We start from the raw sequence: 24,119 nt of genomic DNA, 5'->3' as shown, positions 1-24,119 counted from the left end.
GGAGAAAAATTGTCTGCGGCATTCGAAAGGGAAGAGGAAAGGCCTATTGAGGTTAACACCTTTTAAAAATAACCTCTAAAAGTCGATGATAGCGTTGTACAATTTAAAAATGATATCTACTTTCTCTCAAACAGGATGAAATCGAATCCAATGAGAGGCCATCCACTTCTAAATCACAGCTTACCTCTGTAAGATCCCCCCTGGAATTATAATGAAACGCTCTACTTGGCAGTGTGAAATCCAATGTCATCTTTTGCATTCCTATAGCTTCCAGTCAAAGCCTTATATAAAATCTATCTAGAAAAGCAAATACACAAAGCAGACTTGGAAATGGACCACCTTAGGCAAAAGATGCAAAAGGATGCTTTGGAGTGTGTGTGTGTGTGTGTGTGTGTGTGTGTGTGTTAAAGTTAAAGGTGCGAGGTGCAAACTGGGATAGGCCTACTGTTCCCTGCTCTAAAAACATACCCGATATGAATGACTTTTTTTGTGCTTTCAGGAAATAAAGAAATCCTCATAAAAAGTAGATTGTCTTTATTAGAACACGGGCTGTGGTGGGACAAGTTATTTTGTTGAACAGTTTACTCTAAGGGGTTTTACTTCAGTGAACAATGCAGACGATTATGCTGAGCATGTGCATGTAGAGAAGAAGCATCTGGTTAAAAGCAGGACCAGGGTATTTTCTGCCTTGCATTCTTAATATGCGTTTCTTGACTTGCAGCAGTTATAGGTCCGTGGTTAGTCAGCTACTCTGATCATGGGAAAGCCACAACGTTAAAGTGACTGTAGTACAGAGCGGGTGGGATGCACAGGGCGGATCATTCTGCAAATGCGTTAAAACATTTTTTTTAATTTAAAGCATGCCCCCGGTGCGTTTCAGAGTTAACATGGAGGCTGAGAAGGTGGTCTAAATAAATGATAGATTGCGCTGAAAAACGATAGCGCTCGAAGAAAATTATCAGGAAAAGAAAGTAGCCTATACCCAGCCGGGGTCTTAATAATCGTTCCTCACGGAGATTCCTTCTGAGGATCGCAGCCTCTACGTCCACAGGCTCTCGTAGAAAAGGACAGGCCATTTCTAACACTTCCTTCTGTCGGAGAGCTGCCTTCAGCCTTATAGACAACAAACTCAGAGTAGGTCTAACCAACTCCCGAGCAGGTTAGACCCACGGCGTATGTTGCCGCAGCAACTAACTTTCGGTTGCGCTGAACCTGCTACCTGAAACGGAAAACCCAGAGTTTCCATTAACTCAGAGCGAACAAACTCGGGGTTGCCTCAAAACCAGCTACCTGAAACAGGGCTCTGGTGTACCTGTTCTGCTTACTTGAAATGTAGGCCTAAATGCACTTTATGTTTATTGGAAGTGTAGGCCTAGTGTTCCTGTTCTGCTTACTTCACATGTTGGCCTTATGTACTTTTTTATGTTTACTTGAATTGCAGGCCTAATGTACCTGTTTTGTTTACTTGAAATATTAATATGCGTTACTTTGTCTTACTATTTTTTCATGGTTAAAAGTAAGCAATTTGGAAATTGAAAATAAATACATCCGAAATTATAAGGTAATATGCCGTGTTGATTGTATTTGACAAAAGAAGGCTATTATGACGTGGTAGGTTCGGACCTTTCTTGGAAGGAATTTTTAGCAACTGGACCTTGTTAAATTTTAATTGAAGACCATGATCTAGACCAAGCTCTCCTAATCGGGTCAGCAATAGCCGCGTTTGAATGATAATGTATGAATGGAACGTTGCATTTTTAATGTCTACAAATATTCTATACTAGAGAGAGCCAATCAATAAAACCTTATGCGGAATAAGATAAAGTCGGCTCTCTTGCTGCGTAAAGTATGTTTCTAAAATCAGCACATTAAGATAAATGTATTTGTCAAACAAGCTATTTTGGGATTTTTGTAATATGGAATTATTTCAGTGGGGGAAATGCCGTGAATAAATGTATGCACAGTGCATTCAGGATTAGGACTGATATATATGTCGGCCTAGGCCTAATCAATTGTGTTTGAATATCTTTAGCATTCATACTCTGCGGTTAGCCTTGATGGGGAGATATTTTAAACCTTTTTAACCCCATTGTCCTGCGACATTCCTGCGTCTCCCCCTGCGTCATAGCCCGTTTCAGCACCATGTCAGTGGAGTTTCGGGAAACGCTCCAAAGAAATTAATGATGGTTCGCAAGATCCATCGTGAGAATGATCGTGCGAGCGAAGATCCATCGTTATCGGGAAACTGGGCCCAGGTGTGGCAGACAGAGCAGGTGCGGCCGGGGTTCAGGATAGAAACAAAAGCACATGGCAATGCAAACAAAAACATTCAACAATTCCACAAAAGACCAGCAGGGCAGGCAGAGTCCATACACTACAGTATATTTAATGCGTAAATGTTACATAGTAGGCCATTCATATCTGAGGGATTTATTATAGACTGTTTCGTGGAAATTTTAACTGATGAATGTTGGATTTTATCTGGGCAGATGCACGTGTTGGCAGGGCATGGTGCTGGAGCACTGGTCGGCTAGAGTACCTTAGCTAAAAAGCTAACAAACACACACACACACACACACACACACACACACACACACACACACACACACACACACACACACACACACACACACACACACACACACACACACACACACACACACACACACATAAAAATAGCAAACAAAACCCTTTATTATTGTTGGAATATATTGTGAATGTTTTCTGATCCGCATATTCTTCAAGAGATTTTTGATAATTTGGTTGATTGAACAAGTTCAATTCAATTTTATTTGTATAGCCCTTAATCACCATTACAGTCTCAAAGGGCTTAACAGGCCAAATATTTGTGACACTCCCCTTTACCCATGCCCCCAAGTTGACTTCATAAACAGGAAGACCAACGAAGACCGGCATTTTTAAAAACACACACCAAGTCTGCTGTGTCTGAAAATAACTTCAAGTAAATCTAACCTTCCCTGAATAGGTAATAGTTAATTAGTCATATTCGCTCATTATTACTAATATGATTAAGTAGATTAATTCGTTGTTTTTTTTGTAATTTGTATTGAAAAGTTTTAGGTAGACTTTACCTCATTTCTTTTAGTATTTTATAGCAGTTGAATGTAGGTAGTGTTTACTAAAAATATTGAAATTTACCCAACCAAAGTATATGCAAATTGTTACCTTAGATAAATAGGGTCAATTCTGTAGGTTGTTATTGACAGTGTGTCTTGGCCAGGGCACTGGAAGAGATGTTTAATCTCAATGATCATTATAATTTCCAACTAACCAATACTAGTTTCCTAGCATTTTTAAATGTCAATGCCCTTTTCAGCCCTGAATAACAGTAAAAGTTTTTAATAATTTATTTGCATGTATATTATACTTCACTTTCCATTGAACAATTACCCCTGTTACCATCATTTTGACTAATATTACAATGTAATCAAATGCTCACACACTAGTTACTTTCAGACAGACGTGTAAGTCCTGATATTCTCCTGATGGGCCTGATGTGTGAACAATATATCCTGACATTTGTAACCTCAAAATCTCCTGAATAATATAGTATTTTCTCGGAAATGTAAATTACCATATATGTGAATGAGGAGTAGAACGTCTTTATTTCTCACACCACCTCAGTGTCGATGACGCTTCTGCATGTCATTGAGTGGCCCGCTAAATGATAATCAGTCCGTTGCCTTTTGTTGGCTGAATGGTTAAAAAATATTTAAATGTTGGCACTGCTTTTAAGTTATACACATACAGACCTACTTTATGGCATTCCACCAACCATTGGATGTTATTCTAATATTGAGTCAAATCATGATCACATGTCCTATAGTAGGCCTACTACTGCTCACAACAAAGCTAATGGGAATATAAATCATATATGTATTTGGTAGGCCCATACACCTTTAAGAGAAAATATGAAGAGCCGAATAGGCTTACACATAAGAGTTTTATACCTCGCTCTCGCTCTCTCTCCAAAATACAACATAGGGTTACAACGCTTCATTTTCCACACACACACACACACACACACACACACACACACACACACACACACACACACACACACACACACACACACACACACACACACACACACACACACACACACACACACACACACACACACACAACGGGAAAAGTATTAGTCCTTGTATAACGTGCGCTTCATACATTCACCTCTTGTGACCGTCAAGCCCACAGCAACAGTCTGGCTTAGTGAAGATCACTGCTGGAACTTAGCCTATCGTCTTTTATTTTTGGTTTCATAATCACACATGTGGAATTGCGCCTTTGCCTATTCGGCGTATTGAACCGTCGGCCTAATGCGCCTCCTTTTTGAAAAGTTAATGATCGGGCTATAATAAGACCACGTTGGCTATTTAATCGCGGAATAAAGGGGACCTTTCATAGTGGTTGGAGGAAACCGGGACATTTTAGCGTCCCGAATGGCCTCTGTCGGGGGTCGGGACACGCAACTCAAAATCGGGACGTCTGGTCACCCTACGAGTAGACTAATAATAAGGTAGGCCTATATTAAGATGTTACAAAGTCCAAAGATAGTTTATTGAAAAAAACGGCTTACCTTTCATAGTTTCTTGTGAACGTAGGCTGTTGCAATATCGACCAATGTGATGAATCTACTTTCGTGTTTAACAGACTTCCTTTATCTTGCAGGGTTCTAATTGGTTGGATTATCCTCTTTTCCATCACGTGTTTCTACCTGATGCAGACCAACAGGTTCAGGTTACACCAATAAAACCGCCGTAGGTCATCACACGCCGTAGCCACCAGCCTCTCTGGATAGGACTTCTCAGATTCTCTGAGTAGGACTATAACTGGCGGTTATGGAGCTCATTTTTCTATCCTGATATACAATATGACAACACATAGCAGTAGTGGTGATTTTAGACTCTTTTTAGGGCTGCTCAAGCACACATTTTATTTAAGCAACCCTACAAAAATAAAGTTAAATGATATGATATTTTTCAGTAGGCCTATCATTTTAGGAAAAGAAGGAGGAAGTGAACTTCATGGCGCAGTTTAAAGTGTTCTTACCATGAAGAAACGAACTGTTCTGACAGTTGGTAGGCTGGAAAGCCTTCAACACAGCGGAAGTAGCGGTGAAAACGAAAGTGGTTGATATCGCATTTGAATTAATCACGTAGCCTACGTTTACTGGACTGGAGAACCATGGAAGGTAAGCCGAATAAATGGTACACCATTTATGAGGCTACTATATGACGGGATATGCGCATCGGTTTTAGAAGTAGGCTATTGCGATCGATGTGTGTGGTCAGGGTTTAGTTATAGGGCCTACTGTAGTGGTTGGTTTGTGCTATAGAACATTACTAAATGTGGACTGAGTTCCTATCCAGTATACTTGTGTTCGGTCGACTCCTGGTGTGACTCCTGCAATTCATGTTAATCTCCTCACTGTGGTATCAGGAGTTCAAGTTAAAACTCAAATCTATTTCGACTTGTCCAATTCCACATCACTGTACATGGGGTTTGTTGTGTATAGGTGCATTTAAAATACGATGCATAATTAATATCCATAGGCCTATTATTGTGATATAAATCTATTCTGGCTGCAGTAGTCCGTCTGTATTGTCTTTTGCAGACAAATATTCAAATATTTGTCTGCAAAAGTAGATAAATTGATGGATGTTGTGATTGATAGATTAAAAAAGTGCATTTATAGCCAGGCCGAATGGGAGTTGATACACCACACAAACACGTACAATAAACAGTTGATAAGTAACATGCCCTTAAGAATCGCTGTCTGCATTTAATTAATCCCAAAATGTTCGGAAAATAGGCTCCACGTTGAGTAAGCCTATCATGTATCATGATGTATGATACATATATTACCTATATTAATGTAGGTTGTAAGTTTACATGAAAACCCTGCAAGCTGTGATCATGTTGAGAGTCCAGTTTGGTTATTTGTGGAATTTTGTTTATTAGTAGTAACCAAAGGAAGTCAGCTGTTCAATTTCAGTATTTTGGGCAAAACTATGCAAAAATATATATAACATGACTATTAATTAGAAGCTAAATACAAATGTATTCATGTTAACAATCGTTTATTGGAGTATAACATTTCCTAAACGCACACACTCAATGATCAAATACAGGGAATGCTGTGTAGTGCATTTCAAAACCTGTTCTCTCTTTCTCACAAAAGCCACAGCATGCATGTTGCCCACGGTGCGCTGGTTTGAAGAGAAGGTCGCTTCTGATTCTTTTCTCACGTTACGTACCTCCAGGCTTCTCCCTCCCTCCCTCTCACCCTCCCTTCTTGTTTTGTCTTTTTGCCAGACACCAGTTCTGAGATAGATGAAGATAATAAGGGTGAGCAGTTACACTCTTCCATTGAGCTTTGAGTCTCAATGACTAGGTGATCTGACAACAGACGTGTTTCATTAAGTTGTGTGTGTGTCTATAAGGTTCATATGCTTCTGTACAAAACGTATCACTATTAACTGCAGAATTGTGTCCGGTTGCAGATTTACCATTCCTCCATCTCACCCTCCTTGTGAAAAATGTAAATAAGCTCAGCAGGTGAATTTAAACAAATAAATACCTTTACATTTAAATTACATAATATAATAATTCTTTATTTCAGACCCAGGAGGATCCATATCAACACAAACAAAATAAACAAAGTTTAAAATACGAAGTTGTATTGATCCTTATTGTTGTTTGCTTCTGCTTTTTTTTTTTTACAGAGTCCTGAGTATGAGAAGGTTACACCAACGAGGATTTCTAAGTGGCGCTTCCAGTGAGTGACACGGTCCTGACATCAGTCCCATGGGGTTATCAGAATAATATGGTCCCAACCACCAACAGATTCTGTTTTAATGAGTGTGTGTGTGCGTGCGTGCGTGTTAGGGTACTGCTTGAAGGCGAGGGGGCCTATGAGTGTTTGGCTACAGGTCTGGTGTTTGAAGTGTCGGAGCAGGCTCTGGTCCGCTACTCGGTCCTGTCCTGGTCTGAATCCTCTAAGTTCCTCCATGACTCCTGGAGACCTGCTGGATCGGTTTATGATGTGGATGTGGTCAACAAGGATCCATCTGTGCTCAAGTTTATCCATTTCCCACACTCTTTGTGCCTTGCTGGTAAGAACACACGCTGACTGTGAAGAGGGGGGGATTCATAAGCCGAATACTATAAAAATCTCTGTGCATGGCAGCTTTGTCAGTGTTTTGTTGACCAACCATTCTGGTAATTCCTTGGTTTCCATGGAGCTTTGAAGGACGTTCCATCTCAAAGCTCCCAGTCTAGTTTTCCCCTTGTTTTCAAATTGTACAAGATCCCTGCTTCTTTTTAAAATGCAATCTGGATTACAAAATCATCTCTAGAACAACTTGTAATATGTTTATTGTTTTGCTTTCACATGTATTTCTCCAGACTTATGAGTCTATGTACATACTGGCTATTATAATTTCCCAACAGGCTTGAATAAATAATGTAACTTTTCCACAGAACCGGAGCATGAGCTGAGCTTCAGTGTTCTGCATGTAAAGGATCGCCATGCCAACATTGAGTCGACGGTGGACTTCATGGCGAGCCATGTTAAATGGAGCGTTTCCTCGCTTTCTCCTCCTGGGTCTCATCCTTCCGAGCAGTCTGCAGGTGAAGCACCATGCGTTGGTGCTGATTTACAAGGAGCGGATCACATACCAAAAAAAGATATCAATCTTCCACGTGTTTTTGGCCTGGAACAACGTCTCTGTTAGGCCTTTCACACCAAAAAGAACCAAGAGCCAGTTCCGGGCTGGTGCTAGGGCCAGTTCAAGACTGGTTCCAGCCTTATCCCAGTCATGAACCAGTTGGTTTCACATCGGCCAGAGCCAGCCATGGAGCCGGCGAGAGCAACGTCATGACGTCACTGCAAACGTCTGCATACATCTCCGCTTTCAAAGATAGCCTTTGTCCGGGTTGCTCCCTCTAACTTCTTCTTGACCTCGGAAGAAGACCAGAATCCAAGGAGACAGGTTGTCTCCTCCACGGTCCACTGCGTTTTCATCTTCACGTCCATTGTTTACTTCAGTGTTTTTAAAAAAGGCCGGTCTTCGTTGGTCTTCCTGTTTATGAAGGTAAGGATAACCCCGCCCCCTGCCCCTGGCGTAAAGGCAGTTCTCTTTCTAGCCCAGCACAATCCTGGGTTTGGAGTTGAACCGTTTTTTACAGGCCGGAGGCGGTTCTCTGGCATTGTGAAACCAAAACACTGGCTCCTGCTCCAAACTAGCCCGGAACGGGCTCCGGTTTTGCGGCGGTGTGAAAGGCCCATGAGATCCAGGTGATGAAGCAAAACGGATGAGAGTCCCTGTGTGTTGATAAACCGGATAAACGGACAGACTACACTAAACTAAGGCTATGCTAAGATGAAAAATTAGAAATTGTTAATAAATTGTTGGCATCTAAGGGATTTTTTGAAGTACGCTTCAGTGAGCGTCCTCCTTTCGAATTGTTTCTGAAGGACTCTGACTCTGATGAGCCTTTGTGGTCTGCTACAATCAGAGAAGGAAACCAATGGACACAACTGGAATTGTTTTTGTGGTTTGCATCGTAAGACTCTGATGATCTTTTCTGTGACAAATTCTAGAGGATTGGAAATTCAAGATGAAACCAAGGGTAAAAACAAGACGTAGGTTATTACCTTTGAAGAAGACCCAAGTGGCAAACACCAGACCGGGAGATACATTTTTCTTTGTTATGCTGTGTTCTTTGGATCATTGTTGGTGTTCCAATCGGATAGTAGGATTATAAGGCACGTTTAATCAGCCATAACATCCCCCTTCTCTTCAGGAGAGCAGAGCCAAGGACAAAAGAGCAGTCAGTCAGTCAGGTGAGTCATGGAAGATGTTTAAACTATTAAACGTTGTGTTGCATCGAGCCAAAACATTAATATTAATAAAAGCTACTGTTGTTGACCAGTAATCAATGTATTGTTAAAGGGATACTTCACCGGTGGAGATATGAAGGTTATATGAACTAAATAATTCTATGTATTACAAATGTGCAAAAGAAATGAAATGAAATGGGTTCATCCTAGCCTGAGAAAAGGCAAAAAGTGTCTCTCTGGCTCTCAAGTAAGAAATCCTCCAACTACCACAGTGCATTGCGCTGGCTGCACCGCCCGCCTGTTTCCGTTTGTAGGGGGAAGGACACGTGGTACTAGCACGAGTGGTAGCGCGAGCAAACTTTGAGTAAACATATCCCCGTGATGATACGTTCTAGTTTAGACTTCTGCCCCCGTTTTTTCAACCGCATCATTTGTATATTACTGTACAGCATAAAAACATTTGCTAATTACAGTAGCTCAACATATCAAGTATTTGTACTCAAACTTTTCTCCCCAGTTGAAATAAGTGTTTATCTTATACAGTAGGCATACTTTAGTATAACAGCACTTGGGTAAGTAAACAAATCACAACAACCAACACGAATTTGAAGTTTTGCTAATTTTGTGTGTGACAAAGTGGGGGTGAAAAACGGTTTTATATTTACCCCAATAAAGAAGTTTAATTAATCATCTATCGTGATTGCACGCCATCATTAGGTATTCAGAGTATCTGTTGATATGTAAGGTTATTTCATATTGCCTTTTTATTCCAGGGGAACTTCAAAGGATCTATTCTGAATGTGTGCAGAGAGTTTCAATCCCAGTTATCAGAGGTCTCCTGGATGACCTTTGGTAGCAGAAAGTGTTCAGTACTGAGGACAAGGACACTGTGATGGAGAACCACAAGATCAGAGCGGACCGAGCACGGAGTCTGATTGACATGGTGATCAGACAGAGGGACCTTGAATTATGCATCACCTTGGGCCTGATCTCTTCTCCCTAAGTAATTTTAGTCATTTTAAAGAAACTCACTGCCAACTTTGTTTTGACAAGACAAGCTGAAAAAGTAATTGCTGCTGTCCATTTCAGAATAGGTCCTCCTTCCTGGGCTACTACATGTGTACCAAGCTGTTCCCCTCAGGTACCTCCTATATCCAAGTATAGATAGGAATTTTGTTACATTTTATTAAAATAATTTTAGTATGGTTGTTATCATGGAGTTTAATAAATAAAGTTGATTATGCCAAAGAAAGAAAAGATTTTTGCTTATCTGGACATTTGTAACAATCCACTGAATTTTATTAGGGTTGGATTTTTATTTATTTATTATTTTATAATTTTTTATATGTTATCATGGATATGACTAAAATCCAACTTGCGGGGTTTCACAATAACATTAGCCTGACCAGGGCCCCGTTTCCCGACAACGATGGATCCACGCTCGTACGATCATTCTCACGATGGATCTTGCGATCCATCGTCAATTTCTTTGGAGCGTTTCCCCGAAACTCCTCTTAACATGAACGCGCGCGTTCACTGCACTCACAACTTTTGTAGGATTGTAACTGTCTACGGACACGGTGCTGAAATGTGCTCCATAGGAGGGGGAGACGCAGGAATGTCGCAGGAAAATGGGGTTAAAAAATCACACCATCAAGGCCAACAGCAGAGTAGCATACGAAAAGAATAGACTGCTTATATGAATGCTAAAGATATTAAAACACAATTGATTAGGCCTAGGCCGACCTATGCATCAGTCCTAATCCTGAATGCAGTGTGCATACATTTTTTCACGGCATTTCCCCCCCTGGAATAATTCCATATTAACAAAAATCAAAAATAGCTTGTGTGACAACTACATGTATCTTAATGTGCTGATTTCTGAAACGTGCTTTGCACAGCAAAGAAAGCCGACTTTATCTGATTCCGCATAAGGTCTCATTGATTGGCGCACACTCTAGAATAATTGTAGAAATTAAAAATGCAACGTTCCATAATTCAAATGCAGAGGCTAGGGATTGACACACGGCTACTGCTGTCCCGATTAGGAGAGCTTGGTCTAGATCCTGCCCATATTGTTGGGCAGGATGAAGTAGGCTATAGGTCTTTTTAACCTGCCAAGCCGGTTCGGTCGCAGCTTGGCACGCCCGGCGATTTCACCTTCTTATCTCAAGTTTCTTGCGTAAAACCAAGGGGGTCAAATCCCCCGTTCTTCACGGCGCGGGCTTCCTTGGTTTACTGGATTAGGCGGGGCTGCGCACAGAGTCTCTGACCTCTTTAGAATAATTTGTATTATTGTATTATTTGTAATTTCTTTATGAATGAAGACACCCGCATGCAATAATGAGTTCACGTCTGAGCAGATCCGGACAGTAACGGAGTACATTTACTAAAGTACAATTGTGAGGGATCTGTACTTTACTCGAGTATCATTTTTGGGGAATACTCATGACTTTACTCAAGTAAATTTGAGAGGCAAATATTGTACTCTTTACTGCGCTACTTTTCTATTCATAACCGTACTCACGGTCCGTGAGTACCCGTTACTTCTTCTAAAAAATAAAATATGCAACCGCAAAGAAAAATCTTAGAAACCCTAGATTTATTGTTTCCCTCTCAAACGTGATTGGATTGTGCAGGCGCCACTGATTAGGACAGCCTTCATCCTATCAGCAATCACCTTCGCTTTCCGCCAAAGTCAACTCCATGGTCAGATTTAGATGAGACGATTGTTGATTTGATTGATGAAAAAACAGAGAAACTCACACATACATACAATTGTTAGCTGAATTTTCTTTTCTGATATTACATATTTAAGTAAGCTGAGCAATTGTTTTTATGTTCTTAAGTATACTGTTATTGCCTTGTGGGCAAGTGTGAACTGTTAAATAAAGCAACATGGTCAAAATATGAAAATGACTTGATTTTACTTCAATTCCTTTTACATTCTCCAAGGTATTAACATTTTTCATAGCTCCAAGTAGGACGTTTCTATTCATAAATGTTAGCACTGTGGCAGTAGTAATGCAATATTTAGAAAATGTACTCTTGTACTCATGATACTCAAGTACTTTTAAGAACAAGTACTTCAGTACTTTTACTTAAGTAGACATCTGACTGTAGTACTTTAACTTCTACTTGAGTAAAATTTAGCAAGGGGTATCTGTACTTTTACTCAAGTAAGGAAGCTGTGTACTCTGTCCGCCTCTACGTCTGAGTGTAGACTACAAACGTGATTAACTATGGTCAGGGATGTTCGTTACTGTCTAGACAGGGTCCAATAAATAGTGAACTTCATCACAGCCTCACCGAAGCGCCTACAGTGCTTAATGCAAACAATCGCAACAAAAAACGCCTGCAGAAATTCTCAGACACACGCTGGTCTCAGCATGATGCATGTCTAGTAGCCTATGTCTTCTGTCATTGATCAATATGAGGACATTTTAACCACGATGGTTGAATTAAAATCAGAGGGAGACAGCAAGTGCAGCACGAAAGTGACCTCCCACACAAGACCAATGGAATCATTTGATTTTATTATATGCCTTGTGACGTGGCGATTGATCGGTACATTTCGGTTGCGCATGTATTTTTGGAATTTTAAATTGCTGCAATAAATTATGTTGTTGTTGACGTTTAACATGTCTCCATCATTGCGAAATTGCGCCAGTTGGGCATTCCGTGGGATTTGATGTTTTTTTTTTCCTGCTCGTGGCGCCCCCCATATGATTTGGCGCCCCCCACAAATATGCCGCCCCGGGCGGCTGCCTGGTTCGCCCGTGCCTAAAACCGCCACTGAAAGGCATCCAATACACAGAATGTCCGCTGGTGACGCCACTGAGGCTATAGTAGGCCAACGATGCTCTTAGCATCCTACGAGTAGGTACCCCTTGAGTCCTCGGTAGCTATGAGCGTTTTCACGACATTCGTTACCAACGATGCTTTCGGGAAACGGTGTGAGAACTGTACGATGCTCGTACGACGCACTCCACGATCCACTCAGGCTAACGATGCTTTTGGGGAAACTGGGCCCAGGAATGTTCAGGCCTCTGTTCGGGGCAAAATAAAATGGTCAAACAAACGCTTTCTTGCTTCATTTGTTTGACATATTTATATGCACATGCCAACACAATTAATATCAGTAAACTTTAGTAAAAATGGAATCACTGTGGGAGTGTGTGCGGATGATGGCCGGTGTAAATAGCCTCACCTGGCGGAGGCTGATTGGACCCTGGTGCTGGGTGAGGCTGCACACCTGTTGCATATTGTATAATCAAGGTGCGCAGGTTAAACCAGCCATCAGACACACGCACTCCGGAGGACTACTGCATGGTAGGGGAGCCCTATTGTCATGTTAATAATCATAATTTTGCAATAAACCAACACCACCACCCTGCGTCCATCGTCTGGAGGAGCCCAGAAGTAGTCTCCTAGGTGGAGTGTAGTATTGACGTTTGGTACGATTACATTAATATAACTCCACCATTCTATAACTCAAGGAACGTAATACTTTTAATAAAGACAATGTGGACCATAGGTCCATGAACTGGCACAGAGAGGTTTAACAGCAGGAAACCTAGAATGAAAAAGGTGCATGTAACGACCCAACAAGGGAACAAATGAAGTTAACATATATATGGTAGCCTAGATATGGGGAGAGAGAGGGATTGAGGGGCAGGTGGGAAGATGGAAGAAAGGAAGGTGAGGGGAATGAAGCGATCTCAGATGGGAGTGGCAGGATCTTTGAAGGGGAAGAGTCAGAGGACATCTGGGACAGGTGGAGAACAGCAACTAAAGGAGGGAGACACTTCCTTAAGAGATCACACAAACTATTGAAATAAATCACTGCCATGCGTCTATTTGAAATTGCTTGATTCATTAATGAAAAAATATTTTTAAGAACATTTTTAATGTCCCAATAAAGGCAGGACCTCCTATATCAGAGATCAAATACCACAGCTCCCAGTGGGACCAAGAGGTCGCTGCAGAAACTTCTTTAAAAGATCACTATGACTATCAACTATGGAAGCAAATCACTGCCAGACGTCTACTGCTACGCATGGTCAAAATCTTTATCAGGGTTGAAATTAACAATAACTTTGAGGTAGGCCGACCCAGCATTTCTTCACGTTTTTAACTATGTGGCTTTATTAAAACATATTTTCAACCTCACTTTGCACTACAGAACTCACCGCATTTCCTGCAGGAAATCCATTTTCCAGTTTGCCTTAATAAAAGCTTCATAAAGTGGTTATCCATCCATCCATCCATCCATCCATCCATCCATCCATCCATCCATCATGTTGGTATATGCTCCTGCACTACACTACACACAATCTAGCTAATGCTATGCTGATGATACACAGCTCTACATCAGGACAACCCCCACTTCTTCTGCTCCTCTGCCAACATCCACACTGACCACCTGCCTGGAGGAGATAGAGGCGTGGATGAAGCTCAACTTCCTACAACTTAACAGCCATAAAACGGAAGCCATCCTTATTGGCACGCCACATCAGCTCCGCTCCCCCACCATCACCAATATCACCTTCTCTGGCAAAAACATCCCCCTTTCCACATCCGTCACCAACCTCGGTGTTAAAATGGACCCACAACTTAATTTTGACACCCACATCAAACACCTCTGTAAGACAGCTTTATACCACCTCAGGAACATCGCCAAACTCCGCCAATCACTCACCCTGGCTGATGCAGAGAAGCTCGTCCATGCCTTTGTCTCCTCCAGGTTGGACTACTGCAATGCACTCCTCATTGGGATCCCTGGCAAGAGCATCCAGAGGCTCCAATACATTCAAAACAGTGCTGCCAGGGTCCTGATGAGGGTGCGCAAGCATGACCACATCACCCCCATCCTGAAATCACTGCACTGGCTCCCTGTCTCACTCAGAATTGAGTACAAGGTCTCCCTCCTCACCCACCAGTGCCTTCACGGACTTGCCCCCCTCTACCTTCAGGAACTCCTCACCCCCCCGACAAACTCACGTACACTCCGTTCAGGATCCACTCACACCCTCCAAACCCGACATACGAAGCTGTGCACCATGGGTGATCGGGCCTTTTCTGCTGCTGCCCCTAGACTATGGAACGCCATCCCTGACCACCTGAGGGCTCCACAGACTACAGCTCTTTTTAAACGGAACCTCAAAACCCATCTCTTTAAAAGAGCATTTAGCTAAACTTTCTTTGAGGTTCCCCCTTTTTAATAGTTTTTTGGTATTTTTTTCTCTGAAGCACTTTGAGATTCTTGAATATAAAGTGCATTATAAATACAATTTATTATTATTATTATTATTATTATTAATGTTAAGGTGTAACACGACGTCTATGATTGGTGGAGCTCGCCGTTACCATGGAAACGTTAACCCGCACCCGCGAAAGTGTATGCATAGATTAATGTCGATTACCGCTGTACTCGATCACGGAGCGACGCTGACGTCGCTTTCTGATATGACACGGTTTATTAGAGATGAGGACAGAGTGTCCAAATGGGGGAAAACCAGTACAAGTCCGACCGTGTACTGGACTGCTGTGTTTGTGAGGACCGGCTTGAAAGAGAAGACAATACAGGGTTGAGGTGAGTTCCGCAGGCTGGCTAGTTAGGAATATGGCTTTAGTTGTAGTAATCATCTCATTATCATGCTGCAGTGAATATTAAAAAAATGCAATGATTAAAAAAAAAAAAATACAAGCACTAGGTCTAGCTACAAATTGAATGCTGATGACAAGACTTATGGAAAGTTTGAGAACTGTTACTAAGTTTAGTTAGCTGTAGATAAAAGTAGCTGTATTTAGTGAAAAGGATAAAAAGGTTTAAGAGAAGATAGCTAACGTTAGCTAATTTAGGTGTTTAAAAAGTGAGTAAAGAATAATAAAAGTATAAATAATGCAAAAACTATAATAGTACACTATGATGATGGTATAACAAACAATAAGATAAATAATTGGGAAGATCAATATGCCCCTTCCTTATAGTCATGTTGACACTACGTAGACAAATAAGATCACGTTGGTCATCATATCCTGTAAATCAAAAGGAAACTTAAGGAATGTCAAATGTATGGATCATTGTATTATTTTTAAAGTCCGATCACACCCAATGCTCTTCATTGTGGTGAACAGGCTGTGAGTGGGATGCAATTCTTTACAGGTCTGCACTGGCGACTCTGTAGTCAGCAATTCTACCTCCTGCGGGTTTCCCCCGTGGGGACGACAAGGGCCGCCACTCTGCTGCTTTGATGAGCAGCAGACAGCGGGGCAGAAGGACAATCCCCTCTGGCATGCTCTGAGGAAGGGGCGGCTGGCGGCTAGCCATTTTGGAAGGGTGCTGATGGCGAAGTGTGTCATCCCTTCCCTCAGTTCTAAGCTCTGGGAATCAGGAACTGCATGGAGTGCTGGCTGTACAGTGGGGTGGAGCTAGTGAGCAGGAAGGGAAGCAGGCATTTGAAGAAGCTACGGGCATGAAGGTCAGAGGGTCTGGTTTGTGGCTGGCTGACTCTGGGATCCTGGGGGCCTCCCCGATGGTCTGGTGGGAGAGACAGACATCGTTGAGGTGAAGGGCCCATTCCGGTGGAGGGACCATACGGCAAGTACCACGCTCGGGATGCTGGTTTAAGCCGTAGTCTGCGTTTATTCACAAGAATAGGCAAAATAACAAGGTATACAGTATATCACTGTGCTAGGGTCTCCGTGAGCCTCGTAGCCTGGGACGTGTCGATGGCCTCCTCCTTGTAGGTCTGACTGCCTGTCCCCTGGAATGAGTCCTCGGCTGCCTTTTAAGATGTCCGCCCGCTCCTTTCCTTCCTCCGGCCAGGTGTTCCCCGTCTGGCTGATGAGGGTGAGGGATGAAGTGCTCTCTGCCTCCGGCTAGCGGATGGCGGCGGTACACGCCCTCCACCACCCGCCCCCGGATCCCCCTGGGGGGGAGCGGGTTGTCACAACACACACACACACACACACACACACACACACACACACACACACACACACACACACACACACACACACACACACACACACACACACACACACACACACACACACAACACCAACATCCCACACTCACCCAATAATTTGCAAAAAAGGCCAAACATCCACTCTTGAGTTGCGTGCTTTCTGGCTGAGTTCTGTGATCAGAAGGTGGCAGATAGACAGCCCCACCGCGGCCTCCCAGCGGACCTGCTCCTGCATGCCTTTCTCTTTGGTAAATGTTGGTGCTGCAAAATGTTTAATCGGAGTGTTGATTGTTGTCAAAAGATGTGAAGGTGTTTCTGAAAGTGGATCCTTCAAGGGGAAAAAAATAACATGTTGTTCAAATTGACCATCACATTACCTGACTTCCAAGCGGGCCGTTTGGGGGTCTACTTTGGGTTGCCGAGGACAGGCAGTTGTTACCCCTCAGTGTTTGATTAACCAGGTTGAATTATAAACATCCACTCAGTTCTGGGTTTACTTACCGCATCGCAGAAGTTTCCTCTCTCCGTTGTCCTCCCTGCTGAATCCCTGCATGGTAAAGTGGTGTAATGTATCCACATGTAGGATGGGTTATGAACTGCTGCTGGACGCTACTGACCACGCTGCCAAACCTCCCTTCCTGAGTGAGGTAGTCACTTAACGTGTTGCCCATTTGGCCTTACCAGCTAAAACCGCATCAGAATGATTCTCGGATGTTGAAAGTGAGTCAACGTAAACGTGTGTGAGTGTGACATTGTGCGCGTGTGCTTGTGTGTGTTCATTGGTATGTGTTTGGCTGTTGCGTGTGGTTGTGACTACCCGTCGCGGTCTGTTCTGTTCAACATGAACGTTCCTTCACAGATATGAAGCTCAGTAACCTTGCCGACACGTTCAAAAGAAATAGGAAAATATGTTAAATAGCCTATCTTTAGTTTAGCTATAAGAGTTGTAATGATCATATGCACATTATCATGGGGACGTGTGTCCATCCTCTGTTCTTATTTATTCTGGTGTTTTTTTATTATTATTGTTGAATGAGCTAACTCATTGCATCAACACACTCAGCCAATTGTCAGCATGAGGTCTAGTTGGTGGCTGTAAAAGGCTCAGATATCAGTTATCACAATCTGGCGACAGTGAAACTACTAAGACATGTTACCGTGATGCCTACTCAACGTGTGGCCTTTGTGCTTTATTTGTTTACTTCTAATGTATATTTATGTTGTACTATTTTTTTAATAAAGTTTGTCTCAAAAAGAACCACAGATTTTGTGTAACACTCTCCATTTAATTATTATACATAAACATAACGACTGTTATGAAATGGATCAAAGCACATCATGTAAAGTATGATGCTACGCAGGGACGCGGGAAGTGGGGGTGCTTAGGGGTGCTGCAGCACCCCCCGCCCTGGCGGTGGCGTAACTGCAAGTGAGAACGTTTTCTGAACAAATCAATTCTTTTTTTTTTTGTATAATTGTATCATACAACATGATTTTTCATTAAATTATTGACGTCCACCCTTTTTATGATATTTATCATATTATCATTTCATTTTATTTAGAACATTGTCTGTGTAGGCTGACGTAGGCTATGACGCACAACGCAGAACTGTCCATAGCTGAATGGTAAGCCGTTTCTCAATTCGTTCCAATTCGAAGCACGCATCAAGCGAGTACTGTCAGAGCCCGTCTACGAAGAGCCTGGGCACTCCCTATACGCCCCATTGTACCGATTTTGGTTGTAGTTCCATGAGACATCCACTGGGGGTGATCGCGGGCGAGTAGATTCATACTTTATTGTCATTGTGCAAACTTGTACAATGAAATTGGGGGTGGTGCTCACTACCCATAGTGCAAAATAAAACTGTGCAAAAATACAAACACAAACAACAGCAATAGGCACAATAAATATAAATATGCAGTCAACATATAAGTGTCTTTTTTTTTAAATAAATAAATATGGTAGAGGATTTCACATGTCCATTGGGGGGGGGTCAGGCGTTAAGTAGACGAATTGCCCAGGGGTAGAAGGTATTCCTCAGCCTGTTTGTCCGGCTCCCAAGGGACCTGTATCTCCTACCCGAAGGGAGGAGTTGGAAGAAGCCATGGCCGGGGTGTGATGGGTCACTCATAATTCTTTTTGCCCTATTCAGCCCCCGGGAGGTGGCAATGTTCTCCAGGGAGGGCAGGGGGCAGCCGATGATTTTTCCTGCCGTCTTAATAACCCCCTGCAGGGTTTTCCTGTCTTTGGCTGTGCAGTTTGCGTACCACACCGTAATGCCATACACCAGTACACTTTCAACAGCAGAGTGGTAAAAGGTCTGCAGCAGCTTTGTCCCCACCTGGCATTTCCTCAGCAGTCTTAGAAAAAATAGCCTCTGCTGAGCTTTTCCGACCACCGCAACCGTGTTGGTGTGCCAGGTTAGGTCCTTACTGACCTGCATCCCCAGAAACTTGAAGGAGGAGACCTTCTCCACGCAGACCCCGTCTATCTGGAGTGGGGTGGGGTCACCTCTCGTCGCGCTCCAGTCAAATATCATCTCCTTGGTTTTGCTGGCGTTCAGCAAAAGGTTATTAGCTGAACACCAGGCTGTGAGCCTCTGGACTTCCTCCCTGTATGCTGTCTCGTCACCGTTGGAGATGAGACCCATCACTGTAGTGTCATCCGCAAATTTGACGATGACATTGGAGTGATGGGCGGGGACGCAGTCATGCGTGTAAAGAGAATACAGGAAGGGGCTCAGCACACAGCCCTGAGGGGAGCCCGTGCTGAGTGTCAGGGTGGAAGATGTTTGTGTCCCCATCCTCACTGTCTGTGGACGGTCCGTCAGGAAGCTGTAAATCCATTTACAGGTTGGGGCAGGGAAATCCAGGTCAGTCAGCTTCCTGATGAGAATGTTCGGCAAGATTGTGTTAAACGCCGAACTAAAGTCAACAAAAAGCATCCTGACATAATTCCCCTGTTTTTCCAGGTGACTTGCTGCAGTGTGGTGGACAGTGGCGATTGCATCAGCTGTCGACCTGTTTGCTTTATAAGCAAACTGATGCTGGTCAAAGTTTTGAGGGATTGTCCAGATTGAATAGGAGTCTATGGGGCTAAACGGCTAATTATGCCTCTTTCACCTGCTTGTCGTTGAAATATCGCAAATTTTATTGTAGATTCCGCAAGTTCAATATAGATTATGGTTCAAAAGTCAAATGAGTGAGTACTTATGTCCTTTCGATTTCTTACAGTTTGGGCCGTTGTTGGCCATACACGCTAGCATTCTGCTAATGAATGCTGATTGGTCAGGGACGGACTTGCGACTGATTACGACCGGAGACCCCTCTTACGGCATCTGAAGCTGAAGAGCAATCAGAAACGTGTTAACTCAATTTTTGAGTACTGTATTTATATTTTCCTGCAGGTCCTTTTATTTTTTAGATAGTATGTATGGTGAAAGTACATGGGCATAAATGAATGAATGAATTTCTTCCATTTCTTGTGTTCAATGTTCAATGTGTTATATACATGGTAGGTACGGTATGACCACCTTAAATAATACAGTCAATATCCCGCTCAATATCATTTAATCTGTCATTGTCTATTTTTCGAAAATAAAGATAGTTTAAAAAAGAAATGCCTCGTAAATGTGCAATGATAAACTGCACTTACAGTGGAAACGTATTGTCCGTCTTTTCGTTTACCAAGGACAGAAAAAGGTAACGTTCTTGCTTGCTCCTGTATGAATTGTCCTAGGCTACCTGAGGCTTCACCTGGTAAGGAAAGTTGCGCTGGAGCCCGGGTAATATCGCACATGACTTATTCAAGTTGCGCGCTAGACATTCTCTAAAGTGTCGAGACTCGAGCACTTAGCTTACCTTAACCGATTGTTCCATACAAATGGTTAGTTAACGATTTAACAACTTCAACATCTGCTATTACAGTCGTTATTTTTTTGTAGGACTTGGGCTAATGACCTTGCACAGAGGGAAAACCATCTACACCACTTGTCATTGATTTCTATGCATTCACTGATCTTTACAGATGGTTTTTTTTTAAGCCATTGAATATACCGTAATTGCTCTGCCATGCAACACATTATAAGCTACACATGTTTGTTAAATGAGAAATATGGTCTGGGTCACATTGAAACAGTAACAGTTGTAAAACAGTAATTATACAAACATTATACCAACATTGCAACAGGCAAGTTTATTCAAACATCACACTAACGAGAACACAATAAGAACAGTGACTAATAAAAAAAAAAGAGAAATGATTTAACAACACTGAACATACTGAACAGAGGCAGGGGAAAAGGACAGAGGAAGAAGACTTGTCCGTTGTCACAGCATCAAGGTCCGACTGTCGAGATCAAGAAAGGAAGAGGCATGAGGAGAACAACAGAACACTGCTCTCTAGCAGATTGTTTACTGATGTAAACTAAATTGATGCAGTCTTAAAATTATGATTCTAATCCAGGTTTCTATTTTAGGAGAAAGAAATGGCTCATAATCGTTACCAAAAAAAAAAGCTTTATCATCGGCACTAGTGAGGATTAGAAAAAACACTCTCTGTAAGTAACATACATATGTAAAACATTCGCGCATTTCTTTTTTTTACATTAGCTCACTAAAACTCTGTAACTAGGGCAAAAAAAAAGCCTTACCTCCAACAGCTGGTGTTATCGTTGCGGGACAAGGGAAGTGCTTTAGAAACTGCCGTAAAGCAGTACCTCTGACAGTATTACAGTGTGTGACGTCATCGCATGTTTTTAACGCCTTTTTAGAACAGATACGTGACCTTAAAAAATGCAATATTCAGCTGAGTTTATTATCTTAGCCCCACCCTTTGATAGCAACTTTAAAATTACATCGTGAGAAAAGTGGATTCTGAGGATAAAACCCCGTTGGCTCCCATTCATTCTGGACTCGCCTACGAGCGCCCCGAGTGGTCAAAGATTATTACTGCAACCAGTCCAGAAAACCGGAACTAACCCGCGAGTGCCAGTTCTCCTCATTGCCGCTTTCACACCAAAAAGAACCGAGAGCCAGTTCCGGGCTGGTGCTAGGGCCAGTTCCAAACTGGTTCCAGCCTTACCCCAGTTAAGAACCGGTTGGTTTCACACCGGCCAGAGCCAGCCATAGAGCCGGCGTGAGCAACGTCATGACGTCACTACAAACGTCTCCGCTAGTGATCTTGGACAGAAGCATACGGCCGACATCTTTCTTTATTCTGGGTGGAAATAGTAACATAGTTACGCCATTAAATGCGTTTATGGAAACATTTTTAGCGAGAAATGTGCATTTTACTTTCATAATGTTCGCTCGGTGAATGTGAAGGATGTTTGGTTTGATAGTTATGACGAAGAGGGAACGCTCCGTTCACTTGCATGGACACTAGGGATGGGCAAAATGATTCTTTTCCGGGAACTAGTTCTTTCAGTTCAGTTCACTATAACGATTCGTTTATTTGATTCGTTCGTTACGTCAGATTACATATTAATTTTTTTTTTTTTTTTTAAAAAACAACATTTTTTTTTTTTTAATATGTCGTGGGTCCGGATAGGACCGTCAAGTCCGCAGTCCGCCGTTTGGAGATACCTGCTATATAGTATGTCGAACGTCCCACCAATATTTATACCACTTGCTTACTCTCTATATTTCATTTATGGTTTTACATTTATAATTTTATTTTACTTTACATTTAATTCTTCATTGTTCAGGCATTACAGAACTTGCATGGTCATAAATAAAAAATACGAACTGCAGTTTAATTTCTTTGTTTGTTCTTAAATTGACGTAGAATGGAGCAAAGACTCCTGGGATTGGGAAATGTGTTTATCCAATAAACAGATGGAGGTCAAGTCTATTTTCGAAAAAATGTAGGGGGATATATGAGTCGAATGGTATGACCCAAGATACGTCAGAGAGAGAAAGCGCGCATATTCGACGGTACCGCCTTGTCATTGGTTTACCCAGGTGCCATTCCAACACCATTGTTACCTCTCATTGGCTGAATCTTTGAGGAAGTTGTAGACTCAATCAATATGAGTCGCGGGGAGACGGAGCTCTGTTCGTTTGTATATTTTATTTACGTGACCATATGTTTGGTTGATGTTAAAAAAAAAGAATCAAAGAACCAGTTCTTCTTGTTTTGGGGAACCAGTTCTTGTCGTTCACGTTCGGGATTCGTTCTTTGTAACGAATCAGTCGCGACCGACACATCCCTAATGGACACGGACTCATCTAGCTGCGTTGGCGCGTTGACCCACCACACAATGATCAAGCGTCAGGTTAGGCGCGCAGAAGAACCCTCGCGCCAGTTTCAAACACAACAACAACAATTTCGTCTTCGATTCAATCCGTGTATGGTTCATTCTTTGAATATTCCGATTTAAAACAAAATCAGAAAAAACAAAAAAGAACCATACACGGATTCACGTCCATTGTTTACTTCGGTGTTTTAAAACACTGGTCTTCCTGTTTATGAAGGTACGGATAACTCCGCCCCCTGCCCCCGGCGTAAAAGCGGTTCTAGTTCTAGCCCAGCTCTAAAGTGGGGCCAGAGTTGAACCGGTTTTTAGGGGCCGGAGCCGGTTCTTTGGCGGTGTGAAACCAAAGCCCTGGCCCTAGCTCCGAACTGGCCCGGAACCGGCCCCGATTTTGCGGCGGTGTGAAAGGGGCAATATTAGACATTAGCCGTTTCTCAATTCGCGTACTTGTGCGTGCTCGTGGACTCGTGAAACGTCATCAGTCGTTGCCCGAGCACTGTTCCAATTCGAAGCACGCATCAAGCGAGTACTGTCGTAAAACCCGGAAGTGTTCTGGATGCGTGCTCGATATCGCCGTTTCACCGAGCATGCATCGGAGGTGGCTCGTGTGTGCTTGCTCCCGCTATAAATCCCAGGATGCATTTCGCACTCGCAGCAGTACGAGGGCGGACAATATGGAGAAGACGCACAAGTTACAACTGTAGCTTAAGTTACTCTTAACTTATATATATATTTATATAATATATAATATAATAATAATAATAATATATAAATATATATATGTAAGGTCGTGTGTGTATAGCTTATACACATGACAGGACACTCATATCTTTTCAATTGTTATTCATTTAGAATATTTACATACTATTTGAAAATGAAAGAGGCTGGGATTTTGTTTTGTATCATTTGTTTATATTGTTCAGTAGTATATGCCTAAATGAGGCCGTAGCCAGGCGTGGCCTTCCCTACAGGCGGGTCAGGCGGCCGCCTAGAGCGCCATCTAGAGGGGGGGCGCAAAAT

At 42.5% G+C, this 24,119-nt stretch overlaps 2 protein-coding genes and 2 long non-coding RNA genes across 4 annotated transcripts in view; 1 reads left to right on the top strand and 3 right to left on the bottom strand.

Moving 5' to 3' along the window:
- LOC130405769 (uncharacterized) overlaps positions 1–4,682 on the bottom strand; it is an 83,170-nt gene extending 78,488 nt beyond the window's left edge. The window contains exon 1 of the mRNA XM_056610968.1: positions 4,601–4,682. Within this exon, the coding sequence (XP_056466943.1) occupies positions 4,601–4,607 (7 nt within the window). The 5' untranslated portion in view covers positions 4,608–4,682. The remainder of the gene's footprint in view (positions 1–4,600) is intronic.
- The window catches only part of LOC130405767 (uncharacterized), a 198,073-nt gene that overhangs the window by 108,318 nt on the left and 65,636 nt on the right, over positions 1–24,119 (bottom strand).
- On the top strand, positions 6,642–10,773 carry LOC130405781 (uncharacterized). 2 transcript variants are annotated; one of them, XR_008904371.1, is made up of 3 exons: positions 6,642–7,139; positions 7,507–8,872; positions 9,643–10,773. It is a non-coding gene; the product is annotated as an uncharacterized LOC130405781 (long non-coding RNA). The 2 variants fall into 2 exon arrangements; XR_008904372.1 differs by having other exon boundaries at positions 6,748–6,802; positions 6,913–7,139; positions 7,507–10,773.
- Positions 20,893–21,692, bottom strand: LOC130405782 (uncharacterized). Its single transcript, XR_008904373.1, has 2 exons — positions 21,495–21,692; positions 20,893–21,190 (listed from the first exon to the last, which is right to left on the bottom strand). It is a non-coding gene; the product is annotated as an uncharacterized LOC130405782 (long non-coding RNA).

Source organism: Gadus chalcogrammus, chromosome 16 (assembly GCF_026213295.1).
Source record: "Gadus chalcogrammus isolate NIFS_2021 chromosome 16, NIFS_Gcha_1.0, whole genome shotgun sequence".
Taxonomy (NCBI): Eukaryota; Metazoa; Chordata; class Actinopteri; order Gadiformes; family Gadidae; genus Gadus; species Gadus chalcogrammus.
Note: the sequence above shows the minus strand (reverse complement) of the source record. Positions and strands in the feature narration are given on the sequence as shown.